Consider the following 23,809-nt stretch of genomic DNA (forward strand, 5'->3'; position numbering starts at 1 on the left):
CTGCTCGCCTGCTCGCCTGGCCACGCCCTTGATAGCTCTGTTGATTATCTTGTTTACACTGAAGTTGCTTGCAGCAATGCAAGTTGTTGTAATTTATTAAATCAAATGCATGAAACCAGTTGCAGGCAAAAGCTGAAAAAAAAAAATATTAAAAATGCAGTTGCAGCGTTTTGTTTATTATTATTTTCATTTGATTAAATTATAAAAACTAAACGACAACAACAACAACAGCTGATGTTGAAATGTGCGTGCGACGCTGGCGTTCCAATGACCCGCATCAGCAGCAAGCCTCAGCCCCAGCCCCAGCTCCAGCCCCTTTGCCCCCCCGATGTGCCCACAAACAGGTTTACTTTATAATTTTTTGTTGCTGTTTGTTTTGTTTACTCTGTCTGCTGCAGTTTGCTAGGGTGCCGCCAATTTGTAAACATATACACACATACACAATATATATTTTGTTGGTGCTTTATTTATTTTATTTTAGAATTGTTTTTGGCATTGATTCAAGTTCAACTTGCTGGCATACAACTTGAATAAGCGGAAGTTTAAAAATATACATTTGACATTTTAACACTTTGACTATGCGACTAAGACTTGTGACGATTAGTTGGCCCAGCAGCAGAGCCAACTGCTGATAAGCAATAACAATAACAATAACAATGAATTGATAGCTGGCAACGTGGCGGCATTGTAGTAGCCACCAAAGACCTGCAGTCCAGCGGTCTCAATGCTGCGCTTGCAGTAGTCGCCATCATAGTTCCAGCCCACATACTCGTTGGTGCGCAGCGCTTCCTGCCTCAGCCACTCCTCGAGGGGTGCAAAGTATTCGCGCAAGGCGCTGCCATCCAGACGACCTTCGCCCAAGGTCTCCTCCAGCACCTCCTGCCACGGCTGCGAGGCGCCCTTGGCCATCAATTGTCTGTAAATCAAAAGTGGATTAGTTGCCATTATCTTACAATTATATTGACATTGCCCACTTCAGTATATTGCCCGCTGCTGGCTGTCGATAGATATCGCATTTATGCAACGGCTTTCTGGGATCGTTGGGTACATATTGTCCGGCTTGGAGACACATGCGTCTGTAGATTTGAAACTGCAGCACCGTGGAGAAAAAATATCTGTAAGCGAACAATGCAAATAGTTATTGTTAAATACATGACTTTAGTTTAGAATGGCATTGGTCACGCTTGCGACAATTCTGTGCAGTGAGAGTTGTTCAATGGCCAAGTACAAATCAGCGTATGACAATGTTTTGAGCTTGGATTCTGGCTCAAGGTCGCTGCAGCACAATTGCAACTAAACCATAACAAATTGCAGACCAGTCGAGAATTTTGCAATCATGCAAACGTCTACGTTTAAATTTCAATTGCACAACTCACAGCTTGGTTAATAACATTTTTATGTGCGCTCTTTAATTAAAGCTGCTATTCAATAAATATTGCATTGAAATAGTTTTCAAAGCAGAGCACTTAAATAATGATAACTAATTGTAATTATCCATTTATAATAGATTAAGAAATTGTAATTATCCATAATCTTATAAAAGATTATGGGGTATTGTGAATTGAATTATAAGCGTAGCTTGATAATTAATAGTAATGCTAGTAAACTATAAGCTTGGATTATTTTGTTATAATGACATTCCAATTAGCACAAACTTCTTTAAAATATTATGGAATTATTTGATGTTAGACAAAATATTCGAAAATAATTGTTTATGGTCTTTAGAGCATTTTGAATAATACAATGCAAATTAAAACAATGAAAAGATATATTCCAAGAAAATATTGGAATACATAATTATTTTAAATTTGAATAAACTCAAAGAACAGTTCTAATCGCAATTATTAGCATTTCCAAATATATCAAAAATAATTCGATTAATTAATTGCGATAATAAACAATTCGCAGCTTTGATTATGATGATGAGATGATAAAGTAAAATTAATGTCTTTATTAATGTCTGATCATTAATCGTGCGGGTTAAATACCCAGTTCATAATTTGCATTTCTCTTTTGTTTTGGGCTAAGCTCTGCATTGTTTCTTTGTTTATTTATTAAGCTAGTGACATTTTGTTTTTTTTTTTTGAATCGATTTTTCAACAAAACATTTTTTAATTGGATTTCTATAATCACAAAAAAATAAACGAGTTGACAATCTAGAATGCTTCTAAAACAAGCTGAGCTAATGTTTGTTGATGTTGGCTAAATGGAAATGATTTGTACAAACTGCTAATTGGAGGGTATTCCCCATTCGTTTATAATTCATATATTTACTTCATTGTTTACCCATAATTTTCAACTATCCATGTCAAAATAATCAATTGCTACACATGTGCAAATTGCAGCTGGCAGCCAAAACAGATCTCTTATTTATCAAATGGCCAAAACGACCGCATCGAACTGCCAAGCTGCTGAACCGTTCATTAGCAGCAAGCGCTTTTAACCACATCGCTTATACGCCCCATGGCACCAAAGCTTTAAAAATAATTGGTGTGCGGTTTTTTTTTTTTTGTTGTGAATGGCTGCTGAAGGAATTAAAGATTTTTCAAATATTTCCCATTGCAAAGCGCGACGACAAACACATGTTTTGTGTCCAAGCGAGCCGAGCGAGGCACAGTTCAAAGAATTTTCGCAACATTTAATTTTAGCACAACAAAAATTGGACTAATTGCTGGCAATGTAGTGCGCTCGATGCAGCGGGGCGAGCTGATTGACTGGACAAGCAACGAGCCAAGCCACCAACCAAACAGTAGTAGTGGCTGGCCCAGCTTTAGATAGTGCTCTGCTCTATGTTTGATTGAATGATTGAGTGGCAGTAGCAGTAGCAACAACAACAACAACAGCAACGAGAGGCGAGCGTCGAGAGTCGAGACACAGTTCAAGTCAAACTGTTGCAGCTGCCGTGCCGTGCCGCCTAATCCCTGTTATTTTGGGCCCATACAACGTTACAGAGTCTCTGAGTCTCTGAGTGCTAAGCGCGTCTCTGGGAAAATGTGGCGACGATGTGGCAACTGCTGCCAAGTGCCAAAAGCATAACACACCACACAAAGTTGTTGTTGCTACTGCTGCTGATGCACTTAATGACACTTTGGCACGTTGTTACTGTAAGTTGCAGCCGTGATCGAACATTGTGAAAAAATGTGCATTAAAATAAAGTTTTGCTTGCACTGCTTGCAACGCTTGCAACATTCTCATTGCCAAATTGTTGTGGCATGTGTGAAAAGAAAAGTGCACACAGTTTGAAATGTGCGAATTTAGCAAGCGTAAGTCAAACTCATAAATATTATTGTGGGCTAATTAGAGCTGGCTAAGGCACAAGCTGGCTTCAAATTACTTTGAATTATGTGTTAATTATAATAATTTAAGGCACTCAAATTATGCATATCTTAATAAGTTTTAATCACATCTCAGCTCAGTGATTATTTCTGCCTATAAATTTTCCACAGATTTCTTATTACAAAACACGCCCCATTTCCAGCTAAAACTTACAATGTCAAACAAATGTCAAGGTTAAGCAAAGTTGTTAACAAATTTATGTTTGCATGTAAACCATAAAAAAGAAACACGCAGAAAACTTTTCGGCTTGTCAAGCACAACAACAATGAAAATCAGAGCTGCGTTGGCCCAAAAATTATTGGACGCTTGACATGCTGGCCCAGCATTTGTCCAATCTTCTCAGACGTGTCTAGCGAGACATTTCAATATTGCCTCGCTTCGTTGGCTGCCTGCACTGGACGTTGAACCAGTTGCGACCTTAACGTCATTACATAAATATTGACATTAATTAAAAACGATTTAAGTTGTAGCTGTGCGTAAGGCAATTCAAGTTCTTCAGCTTTATAAAGCGATATCAACAACGAAATATACTTTATAAATCTCCTGTTCGGCTGATGCTGGAATATGGCTCCTTAATATTGAATCTGTTCAGAAAAAATTATTAATTACATCAATTAGCTAAAAGTACTTGAAATAATTGAAAATACAAATTAGAATCAAAACGTTATTAACAATTATTTTCTACTAATATGTCATAATAATGTTAGAAAGCTAAATTAAATATTAAATAAATTATAATCTTTTTCTACCTAAGTTTAGAATCGTCATCAGATAATTCTTTTTGCACAACGACTTTACTATAAATAACTAAATAACTAACACTAAATTTTGCATAGCTTAAGATTTGTTTTGTTTGATTTATAAAAAGTAACAAAATGTTTTGTTGCTTAACTAAGCTAAAAAATATTAAAAACAGTTAAATTATCTACACTCATGAATTAATGAATATGAATAGTGCTATAGTTTTTATATATTTGCTAAGCATATTTATCGATTTGCTCGCCACTTTTGCATTTTAAGTCATGAATACAACAAACTTGTAATTCACTTTGCAAAGAATTGGATCAAGTTCGTTTGTTTTGCGGTTCGATTCAGTTTAAGCCAAGCTAGCTTGACTTGGCTTTGGCTTGGCTTGACTGCCTTCAGCTTGTTTCTTGATTTATGCGCACGGATCTGCGCACGGATCTGCGCACGGATCTCAAGCCTAGGCGCGAGCGTAATTCACTCAATTAAATTCTAATTAACCAGCCAAACGGATCTAGTGCACTAATGATATAATTAACTGCAGAACAATAAGAGTCTATGGCAATGATTTTGTAGAGGCGAGCAGCTGCTGCCAAATTTCAAACACCAATTGCAAACCGAAAGTGCTTGCAAGCCAAAGCGAACATTGTGCAATTGCCATAGCAACGACATCGATGACGACAACAATAAAGCCAGCAGCAACAATAACAACAACAACAACAAGCAGCAGCGTTGACTCTATTTATGGCCAAGACTAAAACCGGCCCCAACTTCTTGCATCCGCAATGTTTCTAAACGCTTGCCAAGCAAATAAAACTATAGAGAAAAAAGCCACTCCAGTTATAGGCTGTTTGTCTAAAGGAAGCAGCGCTCTATTTTATTTGATTTTTTAGTAGTTTTTTCTTTAAAGTTGCTTTATTGTAAATGCTGTGACTGGTTTTGCAGTTAGCACGCCCATGGCGCTTAAATGATTTGTGACTGGCCACGAAAACACAACAACAGCCTCACTTTGGCTAACAGGGCGTATGCTTAATGCATTTAGCTGACCATATACGAGGCTAGCCATTTGTCGATCGATCGCTCGCTCGCTGGCTGCTGCTGCTGCTGCCACTGCAACATTTTGGCATTTTGACACATCAAGTGAAAAACTTAAGCGATTTCCGACAAGCGAGCTGGTTTTTTTTTATTTTATTTTATTTTAGTTTTTTGTGCTTCAACTTCTTTTTGCTCGACTTGCGTAGGCAAGGCATAAATACTGCAAATTAAAATAAATAAACAATTTCGAAGGGGCATATATTATATGTAAATTTTAAGCAAAGCGTGTTTTTTATTAACGTCTGGCATGGCACACGTTTTTTGAAGGGAATTATTTTAGTTACTACAAGGAAATGAAAGCGTTTCAAATTTAAGGAAATCTACTTTTGATTGCTCCAAATGAAGGCTGCTAAATATTAATAAAAATTAATTTAAATTAAATATTTATTTATTGTATAGCAAACATGACAATCAAATTAACTTTGCACACTCTCTAAATTTATTAAAACGTGTTTCTATATCAAATAAATGTGCCAATAACTTTTTATTGATGCATTTTAGATCTTACATAAATTAAAAAATCAACTGCAAATTAACATTTCTTTTTGTGTAATTTTTTTTCTTTTGCTTTTAATAAAGGACAACACTTTTCATTTAATTAAGGCTAAATTTTAAGTAGAATATTTATTCTTTATAGAAATATCAAATTTATTTTACACACTTTCTAAATTGTAAAAAATTATAATTCTAATTTTAGTTAAATATATTGAATAATTGAGTAGAAATGTGTAATCAATTTTAGAATTTTTACAAATTTTCTATTAAATTGTATTTTTTTTCTATAATTTGTTTGTTTTAAGCAAAGGCATAAAACTTAAATTATAGTAGCTGCTCTTTAGCAAATAGCTTGCCTCACATTGCAATCAAGTTTTCCAAAAGCGAAATTCTCAGGCTATTTGGCAAGCCGCCTGGCTGGCTGGCTGGCTGTCTGGCTGTCTGATTCTCTGGCTGACTAAGATATGCATGTGAGCACACAATTGTGTGAATTATTGCATGATGGAGAGTCCAAGGGAGACGACGGAGAGACAATAAAAAATTTCTTGACAGCTGTCTGGGGTCTGGCTGTCTGTCCGTCCGTCCGTCCGTCCGCCCGTTGCATTGTGGCTGTAATAAGCCGCAATTATATTAGCTAATTTTAGGCCGTCTATATTCGCATATTGGTTTACAAATAAAACCAAACGACTGATCAAGTGCTTGGGCCACAAACAGAAACAGATAGAGAGACAGTTAAGCGTGCAGACAATTGGCCATAAATCAGCTCTGGCAACAAATGCACAGCAGGTGGACAGTGGGGTGGTGATTGGGGGTAGGGGGATTACAACTTCATTGCATTGCAGTTATTGTTGTCGTTATAATCAATGAATTACGTCGCATCGGCTGCATCGGTTGACCACAATTTATGGCGATGCCAAAACATGAGAATCCAAACTGCGAAGCACAAAAACTGCAATTGCAACTGCAGCAGCAACAGCAGCAGTCAGTATCAGTGGCAGTGGCAAGTTGCACGTTGCAAGCAGCAAGCGGAGTGTGTGGGCATGTGGGGCCAACTCGGCTCAGCTTTAATGTTGCAATAACGTAGCGCATGCAACAAAGCGCCCAAGTCGCATGCCAAGTCACACCGCCTGCTCTTGCAGCCGTCGCCGCCTCGCCCGGCATCTCTCAATTGTAGTTCGCATCTGTTAAGTTCGTTTGTTCGTCGCTGTCTGACAGAATCGTAACGTTTGTCGCTGCTGCTGCTGCTGCTGCTGTTGCTGTTATGCTTGTGGGCAGCTGCATTGCTTGGTTCCATCTGGTCGAACATAGAAAACACAACTACAACTACAACAACAACAACAACAGCACATTTTGCAAAAGTAAAAGTTGACCACTTTATGCAGTTTGTGGACTTTAAGTGGATGCGTCGGTCTAGGCTAAACGTTTGCCATAAAATTCTAGCATCATATGTATAAATAGCCGCTTAGAGTTGAATGAATGAATTCGAATGCGAATTCCAGCACGTGTGCCTATAATAAATATTTAAGCATAGATATATATATATATATTGATATTGATATTAAATGGGAGCACAACACGTTGCTATTAATTTGTTTATAAATTGATTCGTCTCATTCTTTATGCAAACATCTCCACTTAAGCATTTGGAAAGTTGTTTCCCGCCAGCCCACAGCAAGGTCGCCAGCCCCCACTTCCAGTTAGAACTTAGAACAATAAAATCAGTTAACAATAGTAGTGCATAAATATATTGAAATTTAACTGCGCAATGCGTATGCCCATCCCGCACTACTGGTTTCATATTTAGCTGCGTAAATATAATTAAATTATGCTTGGCTATTGCCAAATCGTCAGCTATGCCAACTCTGATATATAATCTCATTTGAGGCGACCCATTTGAGCGGCCTTTCACTTTTGCGCCATTGCAAATCTCACGCATTGCTGGCAATGCATTGCCCACCAAGCCACCAACCCACCCCACCCACTACCACTCCCACTCCCATTGGGAGCCAATCAGCTAGTCAGGCGCTGGGGCAAGCTCTCAGGTAGCTACTTATGCCTGTCAGCCATCCAGATTGGTTAGCCGCATTGCAACATTGTGATTCAAATGAGAAACACGATCTATTGCTCTACTGCATGATTATGTGTTGCACTCGTTGCTGCAACAGCAACAACAACAACAACCACCACCACCGCGAGCCATGAGCCAAGACTCATGCGTTGTGGCATGTGCAGATCACATCAAAGATCACAAGTCCTATAGCCGCCCTTATCATTCGATATGTAAACAATAGCAGCTGCTTCCGCTTCCACATTGTCAATGAGCAAGATTATAAACATAAAATACACTGTAGTTCATCATTTAAATATTTTATATTCACAATAAATTTTATCTAATTTTCTGTACCATTTATCAAGTTCTTCAATAAACAAAGAAAATGCAAAAAAAAAAAAAAAAAATATATATACATACAACTGTTGTAATGCTTGAAATCTTTGAAATGTCATTTTAGTATTATATAATAATTTACTGATTTATTTAATTATATAAATATTATCTATTAATTTTCGAAGCTCTAGTTTATTACAACTATTTGTCTATTAATATTATTTAATTATAATTTTTTTCAAAGAAGAATTTTATTATTTATTAAATAAATTGCTAATTAAAGTGGTAATGTCCTCATGAAAATCTTTAAGTATTATATCACTGTTTTATTTTAGACTTTAGGTTCTTAAGAAACTTTATATTAGTATTTACTAATTAGTGTTATTATATTTCTTAATTCATAATTTTTCACAATTCCTAATGAAATTAATGAAATTGAATATTGTATATTATATTATATATTTTATATAATTATATTTTTAAATTATTTATTAATACTTAAATAAAATGATTGTATTTTAATATTTTTCCAATATTACTTCTATAACAAAATAAATAATAACATTTCTGATCGAACTCCATATGCACCTATTTCTTATTTTTTTCAAGTGTAGGTGAAAATTGTTGATGAAGTCATAATTAAGTGAAAAGCAAGACATTGAAAGCCTTTCCACAAGAGTCGTGTGGCATGTGGTTGACCAGCAAATTATTACGCAATGCGGGTTTCGAGTATCACAACAAATTGAAGAATGCAAGAAACTCGAACCAATTGTCAGCATAAGCAATATATATTGTTAATTATATTTTAATGAATGTAGATTCGTTTGATTTTAATTTATTCCTACGTACGCCAAGAGCTTGGGTATATCCCAGTTTAAGTGCTGAGCCAAGCAGGTTTCGGGCCAAAACAAATGCTATACCATTAAAACCATAACAGCGTTTGACATTTTCTAACATATTCTTAATAAATTAAAAATAAACTAATAAATATGGTTTGCTGGAATTACCCAGAACATATTGTTTAACTTTCTAAAAAAAAATGTTTATATAATTGTGCAAATTTATATGCTCAAAGATTTGGACTGCGCGGCCAATTCGACGCCTCGCTTACCAATACAAGCAAGCCGCGAAGCGCTTTTGCATTAGTGTGCGTGCGCTGCTTTGGTAGTGGTGAGCACTGGGGCTTAAAAACTAAAACAAGCGCAGCTCGCACCAATACCAGCGCAGCGTCTGAAGCTTTCGAGAGAGTGAGAGCGAGACCGAGAGAGCGCGCTGAGCTGTTGCGCTTGCGCTTAGCTTTGAAAGCTCTGCCTGAGCTGGCAGCGCTTTTGCTGTTGGCGGCGTTTTCAGTTACGTTTTGACACAAAAACTCTTTGGGGGTATAAAAGTGCGCCACTGACCACAGACAGCATCCAGTCAAAGGTTTGGAATCGTTGTTGATTCTACGATCCTGATATCAGTTGCTCGTAAGTGTTCACAGCAATTTAAGAAAAATAAATATTTGTGTTGAGTTTGAGTTCAAAGAAAATCTACATGCCTGTGTTAAGTTTTAAAAATATACAAACAACTTGTGTTATTTCGAATCGAGTGCATATATTAAAGTGTTAAGTTGAGCTGTGTAAATAATTTAATAACAATCATTTTTTTTTTATTATTTATTTGCAGCCCCGCACGCCACAATGAAAGTATTCGTAAGTAACAATAAAAATATACATTATATTAATTAGTTGTGAATGTGTAAATCAGTTCTGAGAATTGCCACAATTGTTAGTGCACTCCCACATAGATTTCGATATGATTTAATTCCAATCATTATGCCAAGCTGCAGCGACCTTCGTCTCCACAGTTGCTTGACCGTCTTAAATACTTCCCGAGAAAAGCAAAGCTAAGCAAATCAAATCAATCACAATCTCAATCAGTTAATCAAAGTCTACCCATAAATGTGCATAATTTGCTATAAACTGTAATCAGACTTAAACAGCCACAACCATGTTGAACAATTATATTAAAGACAGCGACAGCGACAGCGCATGCGTGACGTATACGCAATGTATGCTGTCATGACTCGATATGGCAAGTGGGCGTCGCCAGCGACGCACAATTAATGGGAGCAACTTTGCATTTGGCCTCTTGCACATGCCAAGCACGCAATCAATTTCACTTGACCATTATTTGAAAGCGCAATGAGCCGTCGCCAAATCGAACGAGCCTCATATCTTGCTCAACACTTTCTAATGCGATTACCTAAGCTAACTTGGCTACTTCTGCATTGCATAATTTATAGAGAGAACCAGTTTAGGTGTTTTTTGGTGTTTCTTTTTCATGGGTGACAACTAACATATTTTGTTTTCCCTCTTGTGCTGTAGTTTTGCCTAGCTGCCCTGCTGGTGGCATCCGTTGCCGCTACAGAGAAGGAAGTCCCATTGGAGAAGAAGTTGGACAAGCGCGGTCTGCTTGATCTGGGCTACGGCTACGGCCACTCTGGTCTGGATGTTGGCCACATCGGTCACGGCTCTCTGGCCGGTCATGGTCTGACCAGCTACGCTCACTCCGGCCCCTCTGCCGTCGCTGTCGGACACAGCGGCCCAGCCATCGCTGTTGGCCACTCCGTCCACACCCACGCCGTGCCCGCTCCCTATGTGATCAGCAAGCAAGCTGATGTGCACAAGACCATCACCATCACCAAGGGTATCCCCGTGCCCGTCCATGTTGACCGCCCATACCCCGTTGTGCATGAGAAGCGCGTGCCCGTTGAGGTTAAGGTGCCCGTCCCACAGCCCTATGAGGTCATCAAGAAGGTTGCCGTCCCCGTCAAGGAGTACGTGAAGGTGCCCGTCCCAGTGCCCCAGCCCTACGAAGTTATCCGTCACGAGAAGGTGCCAATCCATGTGCCCGTCGACCGTGCCGTCCCCGTTGAGGTTCCCCGTCCATACGCCGTCCCAGTTGAGAAGCCATACCCCGTCTACGTCGAGAAGGTCCAGCGCGTGCCCTACCAGGTTACCGTCGATCGTCCCTACCCCGTCTACGTCAAGGTCCCCGTTGTCCACCACTCCGTGGTGAAGCACGCTCCCGTCGTCAGCCACGTTGGCCACACCGCTGGACATCTGTCCGTCGGTGGTGCCTACAGCCATGATGCTTCCGTCTACGGCGATCTTGCCGGTTACCACAAGAAGTAAGCTCCCAATTGCCAATTTGGAAGCGGAATCTTTTGGAGCACGATATCAGCCGATGAAAATTTAGCAACATTTTTTCAATTCTTTCCAAAAAAAAAAATAACGAATAACAAAAAAAACAAAACAAAACCAAGTCTCACGCGGTCTCTGCGCTCCCTACTTAATTTCCAAGAGGTTCTAGTAGAACTTCCACCCTGCCACTCTGTTAGCTCTTAAGAAAACCCCCAGGAAGAACAACAAAAGCCTTTTGTAAATTATTTCCACATCAAATGGAGCATTGTTATGTATGAATTAGCCGATTAGGATAAATGTGCAGCTAAGTGTTTGTAAAAGAAACTCAAAATTTTATAGACATTTTAGCTGACGCTGTTTTATCAGTAAAAAGGTTTCGACATACAATGAAATATATATACATTTGTATAACAAAAAAAATATATAAACGAGAGATGTAAAAATGTTTTAAGAAAAATAAAAATCGTATAAAATATGTAAATCAAAGTGGTTTCATTTATTTCACAAGCGAAAGTGAATTAAAGATCTTATTGGCATAAGAAAAGAAAAGTTATGACCAAAGAAGTAAACAAATTGGCAAGAAACGATTTATAAATTCAATAATAAATCAAACAGCCAGCGCAAATTTAAAACTAGAAATGGGCAACAAAAGACGATATTCACAAATAACCGAATATCTTAACTGAAGAATACGAAATAAGATACAAGAAATCTATGAATATAATTGAATATAAGTAATCGCTTTATTACGATCTTAAAAGTAAAAACTATTTTTCCCATACTATTTTCTAGCTTAGCTTTCAGCTCTTGGGACTGTGTTGTTGTCACCAATCGAAAATAAATCAATGCACTCAACATAAATGTCATCATAACAATAAATTTTGTAATTTACTAACCAACAATGTCGGCACTTTGGCTAACAAGCTGTGATTTCATATTAAGAATGCATTTTTATTGGACCTTAGCAAATATTTACTTGCATTTTAAAATCAGTTAAATGAGCAATAAAAAAAAACGACACGACATCGTTTCGTTTGTGTATTGAGTTAAGCTCATAAAAGTATTTTGATATGCACACATGGCAAGTGGACAGGCCAAAGCGATTGTAGTTATGACCCAGTTAATGGGTAACACAGTGGCAGGAACTGCATGTCATTGGCATTGAGGGGGACACGAAGCGAGAGTTGAGTTGAGTTGAATTGAGTTAAGGTATCTGCATCCAGATCAGTGTTAATGATGATGACGCTGCGTCTGACACGTGCAAGGCTATTTCGCTTAATCCCCTGCTGATCAACGGCATCAACGTCTCTCTGTCCGTCTGGCTGTCCATCTGTCTGGCTGAATTCAATTAAAGGTCAGAAGCTGGCAGAAGCGACTTGTCTAAGCGCGCTCGTAAATTTTAATAGCATTTAGATGAATGCGTAAAAAAATCAGAGCAGAGCAGAGTAGAGCAGAGCAGACATGTCATGTCGTGGCCTGGTCGGGTTTTTCCTTTTTATAAATATCAAAATACCAAAATTTCAACTTTCAAAATGCCGATTGCAGCCGGGTTCTAAGCGGGCGCTCGCAAGGTAAACACAACATTTAACTTTTTTTAATTGACCATTAAAACAATATAAAATGAAATAAAATAAAATACAGAATACAAAGTTAGTTAGTCTTGTTTGCCGGATTTGATGATGAATTTGAATACTTAAGTCAAAAGGGCTGCTTTGCATTTTCCCTCAACTGACTCGTTGAGGCTGTCGAGCAATTAAAAGATGAAACAATAAGAGCATAACCGGTCCCATCAGTTTGTTTTATTTTAATCGGAGCGGTAAAAGCCATTTGTAAGCATATATCAAACATCTAGGCGTTGATTTGATGCTTAATTTATTTGTTTTGCTTTTTTGGGAACATCTTTGCGGCCAAAGCCCCCGCATTAGTGTTTTGCGTATGTTCAAGGTCAATGCTGACGGAACTGAAACAACTTTCTAATAAAAAAGTTGATACCAAACTCAATTTTCTATCTGATAAATATGCTACGCGTTCTAACGAGCGCAGACTTTGCAGCATAGTAACCAGTTTGAAACTAAAAGAATTCATATCACTGAAGGTCATCGGCTCTACAGCGAAGAAGTAGGCGTGGCAACACGTTTAAATCTGTATGCATGTATGTGTATTATCATCATCTACAACAAATTACAACTGTGCAGCTTGTGCACTTGACAAGCCCTGACAACAGCCACACGTAGGAAGCTGTTTCGACTGTCTTTTGGCTTGTGCAATGGCAATGGCAATTACCAAGCGGATCTCAATTGTGTGCGCTAGGGTTCAATTAAAGCGAATTAAATAGCACAAGAATGCTGCTAGCTAGTAATTAAATATATGTAATTGGACTACAACTAACCATATGTCGCGCATTTATTATAAACTTATGGCAGTTCAAAGTTCAAAGCGTTTTCAGGTCACTTGCAATTGCACATCCACATATTAAATGCTGACCAGCGCCAAGCCAAGCGAAGCATCCCACATATATTACACACATGTGTGGCATGCCCCCAACCCCGCAGCACACATCAGATTGCCACAGACAGCTGCTGCTGCTGCTGCTTGCTGCTTCACTTGGCTAACGAATTGCAGCAAATGCTTTTTTTTTATTCGATGACTGCGATTGCTTGTAAACTGGTGCAACTTGTAGCTTGTAGCCAACTGACATTTTTGTTTTTTCTGTTACATTTTTGTGCGCCAAAAACGTAGCCAAGAAAACACATTTCGCAACTGCACACTTGCGGCTCAATTGGATGGACAAGTTGGCGAACGACGACGACGACGACGACGGCGTTGACCTCCAAAAACGCCAACGACGTTGCTAGATCGCAAAGTCAGTCGCTCGCTCATTAGAGCAAAAGTTTCAAGACTTGCAACGTCTTTTCTCAGCAAACATAATAAAAACAACGAAATTGCGAAAAATTACATTTAAAGCTTTTCCATTTGCCTTGTCGTTGTTATTTTATGGCAATTAATTAATTTCAACAAATATGCGTACAGCGCCCAGTTAAAGCGCCACCCCCACCCCCCGTCGCTCCCACTGAAGCAGCGCGCTGCTCAGCGGGCTGTGTATCCTCTAAAGCAAAATATTGTTTTTAATTGCCGCTTGCTGCAATTTGTTGCCTTTTAGGCTGGCCTTAGCTTACAATGCGAGCATCATTGCGTCAATAATGGAAGCATTGATGCAGAGCAGCGCGGCACAGCTTAACATACGATATGTCATCAGCTGTAGTTGATTGTGGCTTAAAGACAAATGCTCATTAATTATGTTTAAACGATTTTCGAAGGCAGTGAAAGTGAACTGACTTTGCTTATAGAATTGCACAGTATTCAGAATTGACTGATTGTCTGTCTGTCTGATTGAAATGGCAATTTATTTTGCCAACTCTTCGCTTTGCTTCGAACGGTAGCCTCGCTAGCTTGGCCACGCATAAGACATCAAACTTAAAGGTTCATTTCCAATGCGTGACCTCTCCACCAATCATGCATAATAATAAAACAAGCTCTGAGTATGCGTCTGTGTGCGTGCGAATGTGTGTAGCATCACGTTAATTTCTCATCGCTTGCATTCAAAATAGCCACAATTAAATACGCCATAAAAGCTACCGCATTGCAGTCGATTTGATTATGCAATTGTCTCTATGGTCGAAGCCGCAGCTACAACAAATAATTTCCAAAAAAAAAAAAATTATAACAAACTGCCGCTAAGCAATATGAATTATGTCCGTAAACGTTTTGGGGTGTGCCGCACACATTCGTGTATTTGAATCCTTTCACCTGCAAAACAAAAGACTTAGGCAACGAACGCGCCAAAAATAAATCATTTGCACAGCAAGTTCTTTATCTTTATCCACTCAAGTCATTTATGAAAAGAGATGCCATTTGAGGGCACAGTCCACTGTAGCCAGTCCAAGCAGTCGAAGCAACAGTCGCTTATAGAGCGTAATTGAATAGACGTATATCGCTTAAATGCATCTCTCAAATGTTAAAGCTTAACATAAATAGCCCGACTGCAAAACTGTTGCAGCTTCCCAAATGCGGCAACAGTAACTGCCACTAATGCTGCCACACAGCTGCCTGCAGCGCGAATGTTGCATAATTTCTGTTTTCTTCCACTTCGTGGCAAGTTGTTGCTGCTGCTCGACGCTCCGCTGCTTGGAAGTCACCCAGTTAGTGTGTCACTGTGGCATTTGACTAAGTCTGCTTGCCATTTGTTGTTGCTGTTGCTGCTGCTGATGTTGCAGCCACAGTTTGATTTCTTGGCTTTAAGTAATTCGATATTTCACATTGTCATGCATATTGTGATGACTTTTGTTATAGTTAATTTGCATTGATTTGTGTGCAAGTCTTTTAGCATAAAATTGCATTTATTAGCAATTTCCAAATAGCGTATAGCGCATAGCTTAGTGTCTTAATGGACTTCATCAACACATTGTAAAGCGCCTTTATGTGCATACCACATTGGTAAGCGTTGTAAAGTGTTAAATTAGCTTCAAATTGATTAACAATGAACGCGCCCTTTGTTCGCAAATAGCCGAGATCGTTCGCCTGATAAGATAAACGTGTTGCAAGTACGCAGAGTTAAAAATAGTCGAGCCCTTGAAAAGGTTATCAAAGCGTTTATTTATTTATTATTTGGCAAACAACAAACCAACAAACAAAATGTCTGTCGTTATATTGTTTAACAATTTGCTGCTGCGGCAGATGAAAGTTAACGCAAAAAAATTAATGGCACGAGCTTGCATTTAAATTAATGTTGTAAAAATATTTCTTTGTCCAGCTATTGTTTATCTTATGCATTTTTCTAGTTTTTGCCAACAATTGTTTTAGTTACGACTCCCAGCATTTGCAACATAAAAAGCATGCTAAATTTTAAATTTAAATTACAGCAGGCTGCGTGCTAATTATAACAGCAGATGCTTGTTCGCTACACACACACACACATATATATATACGAATACAAAGTTGTATGAGCGACATAATTCCCAGGCCGTTTGTTATTGTTGCTGCTGTCGTCAGATTTTTGTGTAAAGCAATTCTTTTTTGGACTGATCTTATTGTTTCAGTTTTTTGCGCTAATTACTTTGCAGTTTTCTTAATATGACTCGTAACTAAAAATACAATGGCACGAAATGATTTATTCATTTCTATATATTGCTCAAAGCTGCACTTTGGCTAGATTAGGCAAAGAAATATGGCAAAAGCTAATATGAAAATTATAATTACACTGAAAATTGTATAAATAAAACTATTTATAAATCATATCATATTTTTTGTACCATCCATATTTTTATTTATAGTATATATAAGCCACATTATATATTTATTGAACTGAAATATTTATTGAATGCAAAACTATCTTTTATCAATTATCAAACTACAATTTGTTCTTTATTAAGTAACGAAATTAAATCAGAATTTCATACAGAAAATTACATAATTATATACAAAGCCAAATGTTTTTATTTTATTATAATTTTGAGTAATTTATTTTATACTTGTTCTTCGTTGCTCAAATTGCAACACTTGATAACTTCCACTTCCAATTGCAGTGTCTAAGCTTAAAGTGTTGAGGTAGGCGTAAAGTGGGCGTGTTAGCCAGTTCTTAGTCGCACTTGGTTCCGTATGCTGCTAATGTAGGCGTTGTTGAAGCCTGGCATTGTCTTGTTTGCCAGCCAAGTTGCTTGTTTCAAGGTCTGCTTAAGCCGTGCCCCTTGCAGCAATTGCCAATTGCTTAGGAAAATGTCAAATGGACAACGACAAAACAACAACAACAACAACAAAAAAAAGAAAAACTCTTTTGTTTGGCTATAAATAATTTGTGTTGAGTATTTTCCCAAGCATTACATGAAAAATTTAAGTGCGAAAAATGTTGCGCACATTAATAACAACAACAACAACAAAGGTCAACTACCGTTTGTTTGTTGCGGGTGCGCTGAGTGTTGAGTGTTGAGGTCGCCGTGTAATGTGCTCAATTATTAGCCGAATAATAACAACAAATTGGGTTAAGAGTGCTGTAAAATGATAACAGCAATGTTTGTTTAGTTTTTTTTTCTCTTTTTGCCTATTCGTGTGACCTTTTGGCGCAATTATCAAAAAAATAAACATCAAATTGTTGGCTGGCTTATTTATTTATTTTCTTAATGTAAACAACTTTTTTTTGCGGCGCGGTTTTCTTGCCAACGCTAAACGTGCAACGTACTGAAACTGAAATGTGGCCAAATTAAATGTCGAAGGTTTCTGCACGATTGTTTCGAGTTTTCGTTTTCGTTTTCGTTACGACTTAAGGCCCGGCTTGCAGTAGTTACTGCCGTTACGAACAATACTGTTACTGTTTGTCTTCTTGGCCACTGTCGTTACAATTGACAAATGCCGGCCTTGCCTGCCTGCCTGACCTTGCTGCCTGCCTGCCTGCTGGCCCGTACCTACCTCAATACTAGCCTCGACACTAGCCCAAGCCGGGCACGAATTTTCGGATCTTGCCGGCACAATAAAACATTTTTTATGTTCATGCTTGAGTTGGCCAAATGACCCTGGCTAGTACTCTCTTAAATGTCCAATTAATTTAAGCACATTTACTTCATAAATTGAAAGCAAAAGCCCCAAAGCTAATTAGCTGCAATTCAATGTTTGTTTGCAAACATATTTATTTATTAGATGTTGCAAACATTCTTCATCAACTCAATTAGCAGCCGACAAACAAAAAATAAATAGAAAACTTAATCACATTTTCACATATTTCCACGCTTGAGCATAAAAACATGTTCGGCATTTGAAAATTCGATTGCAAAACATGCGACAAAAATTGCAACGAACCAAAACTGTAAAAAAAAAGTCACAAAATTCCTAATCGATTTACAATTGCGAGGCATCTCTGAAAGTGGAGCAACTGCACTCAATGTATTAAAAATTCCCAAGCAGCAAAAAAAAAAAAATTGCTGAACTCGACGATTAAATGGCAAATGACAAATGCTTAGCCAATAAATTAACGCTGACCAAAAAAGACAATTTTATTGTAGATTATTTATTTATGCAAATTGCAAAGTGACTGTTCAATATAAATTGATATATTATTTAAAATTAATTAAGGAAAAGCATCAACAATCGCGCTTTCTGGTTCAATCAAGGAAGCTCTTAAATTATTACGTATACGCACGAATTGATTTTAACTAATGCTCGCTTATTCAAACACAAATTATGCAGATTTTTAGCTTAACATACAAGTTCTTGGCACTTATTAAAAAGAAGGCAAACCGCACATACTCAACTTCAATAAACAAAGGCAAATCCGAAGCAAAATTTAATGACTTTTGAATTGAAAATTTATGGCTTCATGTCACGTAAAACAAGTAAAGTGCTTTTATCTAAAGCTTGACTGAATTCTTGTTATTTTTAGCCAAAGTGTGCCTACAGCTTTTGAGCAATTAATAGTTAATATAGCAGTTTATGCCTACTTTGATTTTCATACATAAAATGTAAATAAAATTTAATTTGAAAAACAAGCTTGGACTAACTAAATAAGAACTTTATGCAATGTTCTAAAAAGCGCTGATAGATTTTTGAATTTTAATAAAGCAAAGTTCAATATAGTCTTAAATAAGAAATGTAAATTCGAGCACATTAAAAACTGGAAAAACAAAACTTAAAAGTTTATTTTTATGTTTTTTGAATTTCATGTTGCTAAAACTGGTTTCGCCTATTTGCATTAGTGCCCGACAACATGTTGAATATTTAAAACTGTGATTAGTAAATGCTTTGATAATATATTTTATGCAAATGCTATGCTCTGCATTTAGACAAAATAAGACAGCACCTAGTTTGTTGTTTGGTGTTTGCATAATCGCCAGCAGTCATTAGAATCTACAGCGATAATTTAACATTGTTGCTTAGCATAATGGCCATGCTAACGTCATAGTCTATGCTAAACAAAACAGCCTAAAAGCTCAAGACAGTTAACATACATGCCAACGTCAGCGGCTATGCTAAATAAATTGACTAAAACAGTTGAAAGTTAATTCGCAAAATAAATTGTCAAGAACTTTAATTGCTATTCATTTGTTATGCTTAAAAGCGTAACAACAACTTGTGTATTATTGAAAGTAGCAGGCATTAAGCAACAAAATTGAATTATAAAATTCATTCAAGACACAAACCACTCTAAACTTGAACTTGGAAAGACAAACGAGTGTGTGAACCTGAACCGCTGCTCTGCTGAGCTGCCGCTGCACGCTGCCGCTTTGCATATTTATAATAGACGAATAGACAATCTAATGCTATTTATTTTAAATGCTCTTTTTTGGGGTCAGATGCAGCGTTCTTTTTGCGCATTATATCTTCACAAAAGAGGCCCAACAAAGCCGCAAGGCCTTTGAGCCAACGCTTATGGCCGCTTATGTAGTTCAATTTTGATAATGATAATGATTGACCTTCGCCTTCAACTGCACATTACAATGCACAGTGGGTTCATAATAGCATAACATTTATGCCATAGTCTCTGCCATTAACTATAATAAAAACTAATTTAATGAAATATCCGTAAATCTAACGCTACTGCTTGCCCCATTGTTCTTCCCTCTGTTGGTTTTTCTGCTGTCGTTTTTGGTTTATCTCTTGTCTTGGCTACTCTTTGTTCACACGTTCCATTTACATGGCCAATGGCCGATTAGACTCACTAAGCCCACAATCAAGCGATTTACGCTGCTTTATGCATGTAGCTCTGCATGTTTCTATACAAGTTGCAATGAATATTAAAATGTCAAACACACACACACACACATATCTATATATATATAAACAAAGCATTCAATCATTGCACCTACGAATCGAATTCGCTGCACTGCGCTGAGCTGGGCCAAAAATCTAAGATCAAAAGTTCAGTCACGAAACCAAACGAACCGCACAAGAATCCACAAACTAATCGCCGCATGTTAAGGCACAAGCAAAATGACAAATACATGAATAAGTTGCACTCAACTTTGCAAAGTAATGTAGCGGAAATTCAATGTTTAATCAAATTGGCAGCAATATAATCCATTCAAATTATATTTAATGATCGATTTAGTTAGAAAATGCTTTGTAACTTTAACATAAATTAGAATTGTTATGTTACTCTAGGTTTTTTTATTAAACATGTAATTTTTTGAATTTTTAAAGTTTAAAAATAAAAACACTTTAACACAGTATTATTCGATAATTTTAATTAATTAATATTTGTATTTTTATTTTATTTATATTTCATTGTTTTCAAACTAATGTAACGGAATTTCAGCTTAAATTCGCTAAAATATTATCAATTCATACCTTTTTTTAAAAATTAATACATTTTAAATTACTGACAAATAAAAAGTGAATTGATTACTGTGTTTTCAATTCGATATCTTTCTTATTAAGATTTTCGCTTTAATTTTTTGAAATTTTAAAAACATTGATAATTTGTTTAAGTCATATTAAAATTGGAAACAGTTGTATTAAAACATAAATTAAAACTGGCATGATTACTTTAAGTTTTTAGTTCTTCACTTTTATTTTTTTTTACAATGCATTTTGTTTATAAGACATGTAATTGATTTATATTTATTTATTCAAATTTAAAAACATTTTAAAACAGTATATTTTGATTATTTGAATTTTTTAACATTTATCACTTGCACACTGTCGAAGAGTTTTTTATTATCTTGTGCCCCCAGTTGCGCACTAAGTACTTGCAACCATTTAACGGCTGAAAGGAGATCTATGCATACAGCCCCACACACACACACAGCCAAACAGTCATATACACATATTGAGTGTACACTGTACGTGTAAACGCAAAAGCTTTCAGCTCACACCGATAGCGTAGCCAAAGCAGTTCCTGTTCACCGACACGACATAGAGAGCGAGAGCGAGAGAGAGAGAGAGACCTTCGCAGAGAGCGCATGAGCGTGAGCTTTTGCTTTTGCTTTGCCGACGACGACGTCGGCAGCGGCAGCTGCGACTGCGCATAAGATTTGGTCTACCGAGCGGCCATTGCAGATATTCCAAAACAGCATCGATGTGGCCGAGCAGCGGCATATAAAAGCTCGCAATGTCTGTGCAAAATTATTCAGTTAACAGTTGCGGGTTGGTTGAGACATACACACCCCGAACAAGTTGTTGAGTGAGCCTGTCTAGAAGTTGAACAAAGTGCAAAATGAAATCTATGGTATGTTGTGTTCCAAATCACACATCAGCAGCAAATTCAAAAAATATTCAAAGTGATTCCAAAAGTGTTAAAAATCAAATGCGTTGGCATGAAGAACTTTAGTGTTGTCAAACGAGAATTTCAATATTAATCTAATAAGTGCAAAGTTGTTTAACAGTTTCAATTTCAAATTTTCTATTGCCACTTGTTAGTTACTCATTAATTTTTTCAACATTCTTGCGCATCACGCATGCGCACCATTACCCACTGCCGTTGACTACCATTGAACTTGGCGCATTGCCAACACACACTTTCTAAATTGCATAATTCTCATGTGAGAAATTATGGTCTGGCAGACGGAAGTGCTGCCAAGTTATATAATCGGGCGTATAATCAACACGTCTAACCCAATTTCGTTTTGTTTTGCTTTTTCAATTTGCAGTTCGTTGTTGGTCTGGTGGCTATGTGCGTGCTGTTCGTCAGCGCCACTGAGGAGGCTGCCAAGAAGGTTGAGGTTGAGGCTGCTGCCAGCGCAACCGTTGAGAAGAAGCAGGAGAAGCGTGGCATTGCCCACTCCGGCTACGGCTATGGCCCATCTGCTGGTGCCGTCCTGAGCAGCGGTCATGGTGCTGTCCTGAGCAGCGGTCATGGCGTTACTTACACCGCCCCCGTCGCTTTCTCCGCCCCAGCTGTCTCCCACTTGCCCACCAACGTGCACACCAACACCGTCGTCAAGACCGTCCAGGTGCCATACCAGGTTGAGCGTCATGTGCCCTACCCAGTTGAGAAGACCGTCACCTACCCCGTCAAGGTGCCCGTGCCACAGCCCTACCCCGTCGAGAAGATCGTCCACTACAACGTTAAGGAGATCGTGAAAGTACCCGTTGAGGTTCCCCAGCCCTACCCCGTCGAGAAGGTCGTCAAGGTCCCAGTCAAGATCCCAGTCGATCGCCCATACACCGTCCATGTGCCCAAGCCATACCCAGTGCCCGTTGAGAAGCCAGTCCCATACACCGTTGAGAAGCGCGTCATCCAGAAGGTCCCCGTCCATGTTGACCGTCCAGTCCCCTATGAGGTTAAGGTGGCCACACCCGTGCATGTGCAGACCCACATCCGCCCAGCCGTCACCGTCTCCCACTCCCAGACCGTTGTTTCTGGCCCATCTTACGTGAGCCACGGTGTTGCCGGTGTTGCCGGTGTTTCCGGTGTCACCGGTTTCGCCGGACACGGCGTCTCTGGATCCGGTATCGCTTATGGTCATGGACTCTCCGGCTCCGGCATCGCATACGGTCATGGTCTGTCCGGTCATGGCATCTCTGCTCATGGTCTGTCCGGTCATGGCATCTCTGCCCATGGCATCTCTGGACACGGTATCACCACCTATGGCGTCTCCGGACACGAATACGCCCACAAGAAGTAGATCAATTTATTGCTGACGAGGGCCAGCCGAGTTGAAAACGGGTGAAGACGAGCACATCAACATCATGTCAGAACTTTTAAAATTCCCCAAAACAAAAACACCAAACTGGACCCGCCCCTCAATGTACGACTTACAATATAGTTTTAGTTTGTGATACCAACCGAAATTCTTGAAGGCAGCAATACTCGCATAACGGATTAAAAAGAAACATACAATAATGCAACATTTCGAAAACTACTTTCTTTAGCGAAAACTTGCCAATTTCAGTCGCATTTCAATTGTACCGTTATGTTAGTGTTGTGTGTCAGCCGCCTTCTAATGTACAGTTCTTTCTGGACAGAGAAAAACAAAACCACACAAAAATAAGTTGCTCCTTCGACTTTTTTTCAAGTAAATTTCTATTCTATGAAATGTTTGTACATATTTAATAATGTAAATAAAAACGAAAATTAAAAAAAAAAAATCAACATGCTTCTATTTCGATTAATTGGGCCAATGAACAATAAGCTGAATGAAAGAAAGGAGTTAAGAGCTGCTGAAAAATTATTGAAATAGTGACTTTGTTTTTAATTTTTAATTCTTTTTTCTTTTATTTTATAGTTGTACCTTGCGATATCTGATTGTTAAACATATCAAATATTGAAAGTGACTCTATAAAGTACAGATGTAGACCTCATCCTCAATCGCAAGAGTTAAAAAAAAAAAACATCTTAAAACGAGTATCTTAAATTTGAGTTTAAAATAGATTGTTTATTTCCTATTCAGCAAGGCAAACTGAGTCGATTGGACTATTTCGGTATGTCTGTATCTCAGAGACTATGAGAGCTAGATACACCAAATATGAAGTAGTGCCAGTGTGTGCAAAAGCACAAAACTCCAAGATTGTAGTTTGGATACGTGGTGTGTGCAAAGAGTTGCCAGCGCCTAACTTTAGCTTTGAGCTTGCTTATTTTGAGGTT

The 23,809-nt window shown here is 38.1% G+C and overlaps 2 protein-coding genes across 2 annotated transcripts in view; one reads left to right on the plus strand and one right to left on the minus strand.

Annotated features, from left to right (window-relative positions):
- Positions 1-462: 462 nt before the first annotated feature.
- The window catches only part of LOC108607779 (angiotensin-converting enzyme), a 45,646-nt gene continuing 22,299 nt past the window's right edge, over positions 463-23,809 (minus strand). The window contains exons 8-9 of the mRNA XM_033294165.1: positions 975-1,115; positions 463-916 (exon numbers count right to left, since the gene is read on the minus strand). Of these exons, the coding sequence (XP_033150056.1) occupies positions 601-916; positions 975-1,115 (457 nt within the window). The 3' untranslated portion in view covers positions 463-600. The remainder of the gene's footprint in view (positions 917-974; positions 1,116-23,809) is intronic.
- Positions 9,443-23,294, plus strand: LOC108596123 (CG16884). Its single transcript, XM_017982014.2, has 6 exons — positions 9,443-9,522; positions 9,722-9,747; positions 10,423-11,228; positions 19,578-19,665; positions 21,434-21,451; positions 21,873-23,294. Exons 2-6 carry the CDS (start codon positions 9,736-9,738, stop codon positions 22,848-22,850), a joined length of 1,902 nt encoding a protein of 633 aa, XP_017837503.2. The 5' UTR covers positions 9,443-9,522; positions 9,722-9,735; the 3' UTR covers positions 22,851-23,294.

Source organism: Drosophila busckii, chromosome 2L (assembly GCF_011750605.1).
Source record: "Drosophila busckii strain San Diego stock center, stock number 13000-0081.31 chromosome 2L, ASM1175060v1, whole genome shotgun sequence".
Lineage (NCBI taxonomy): Eukaryota > Metazoa > Arthropoda > Insecta > Diptera > Drosophilidae > Drosophila > Drosophila busckii.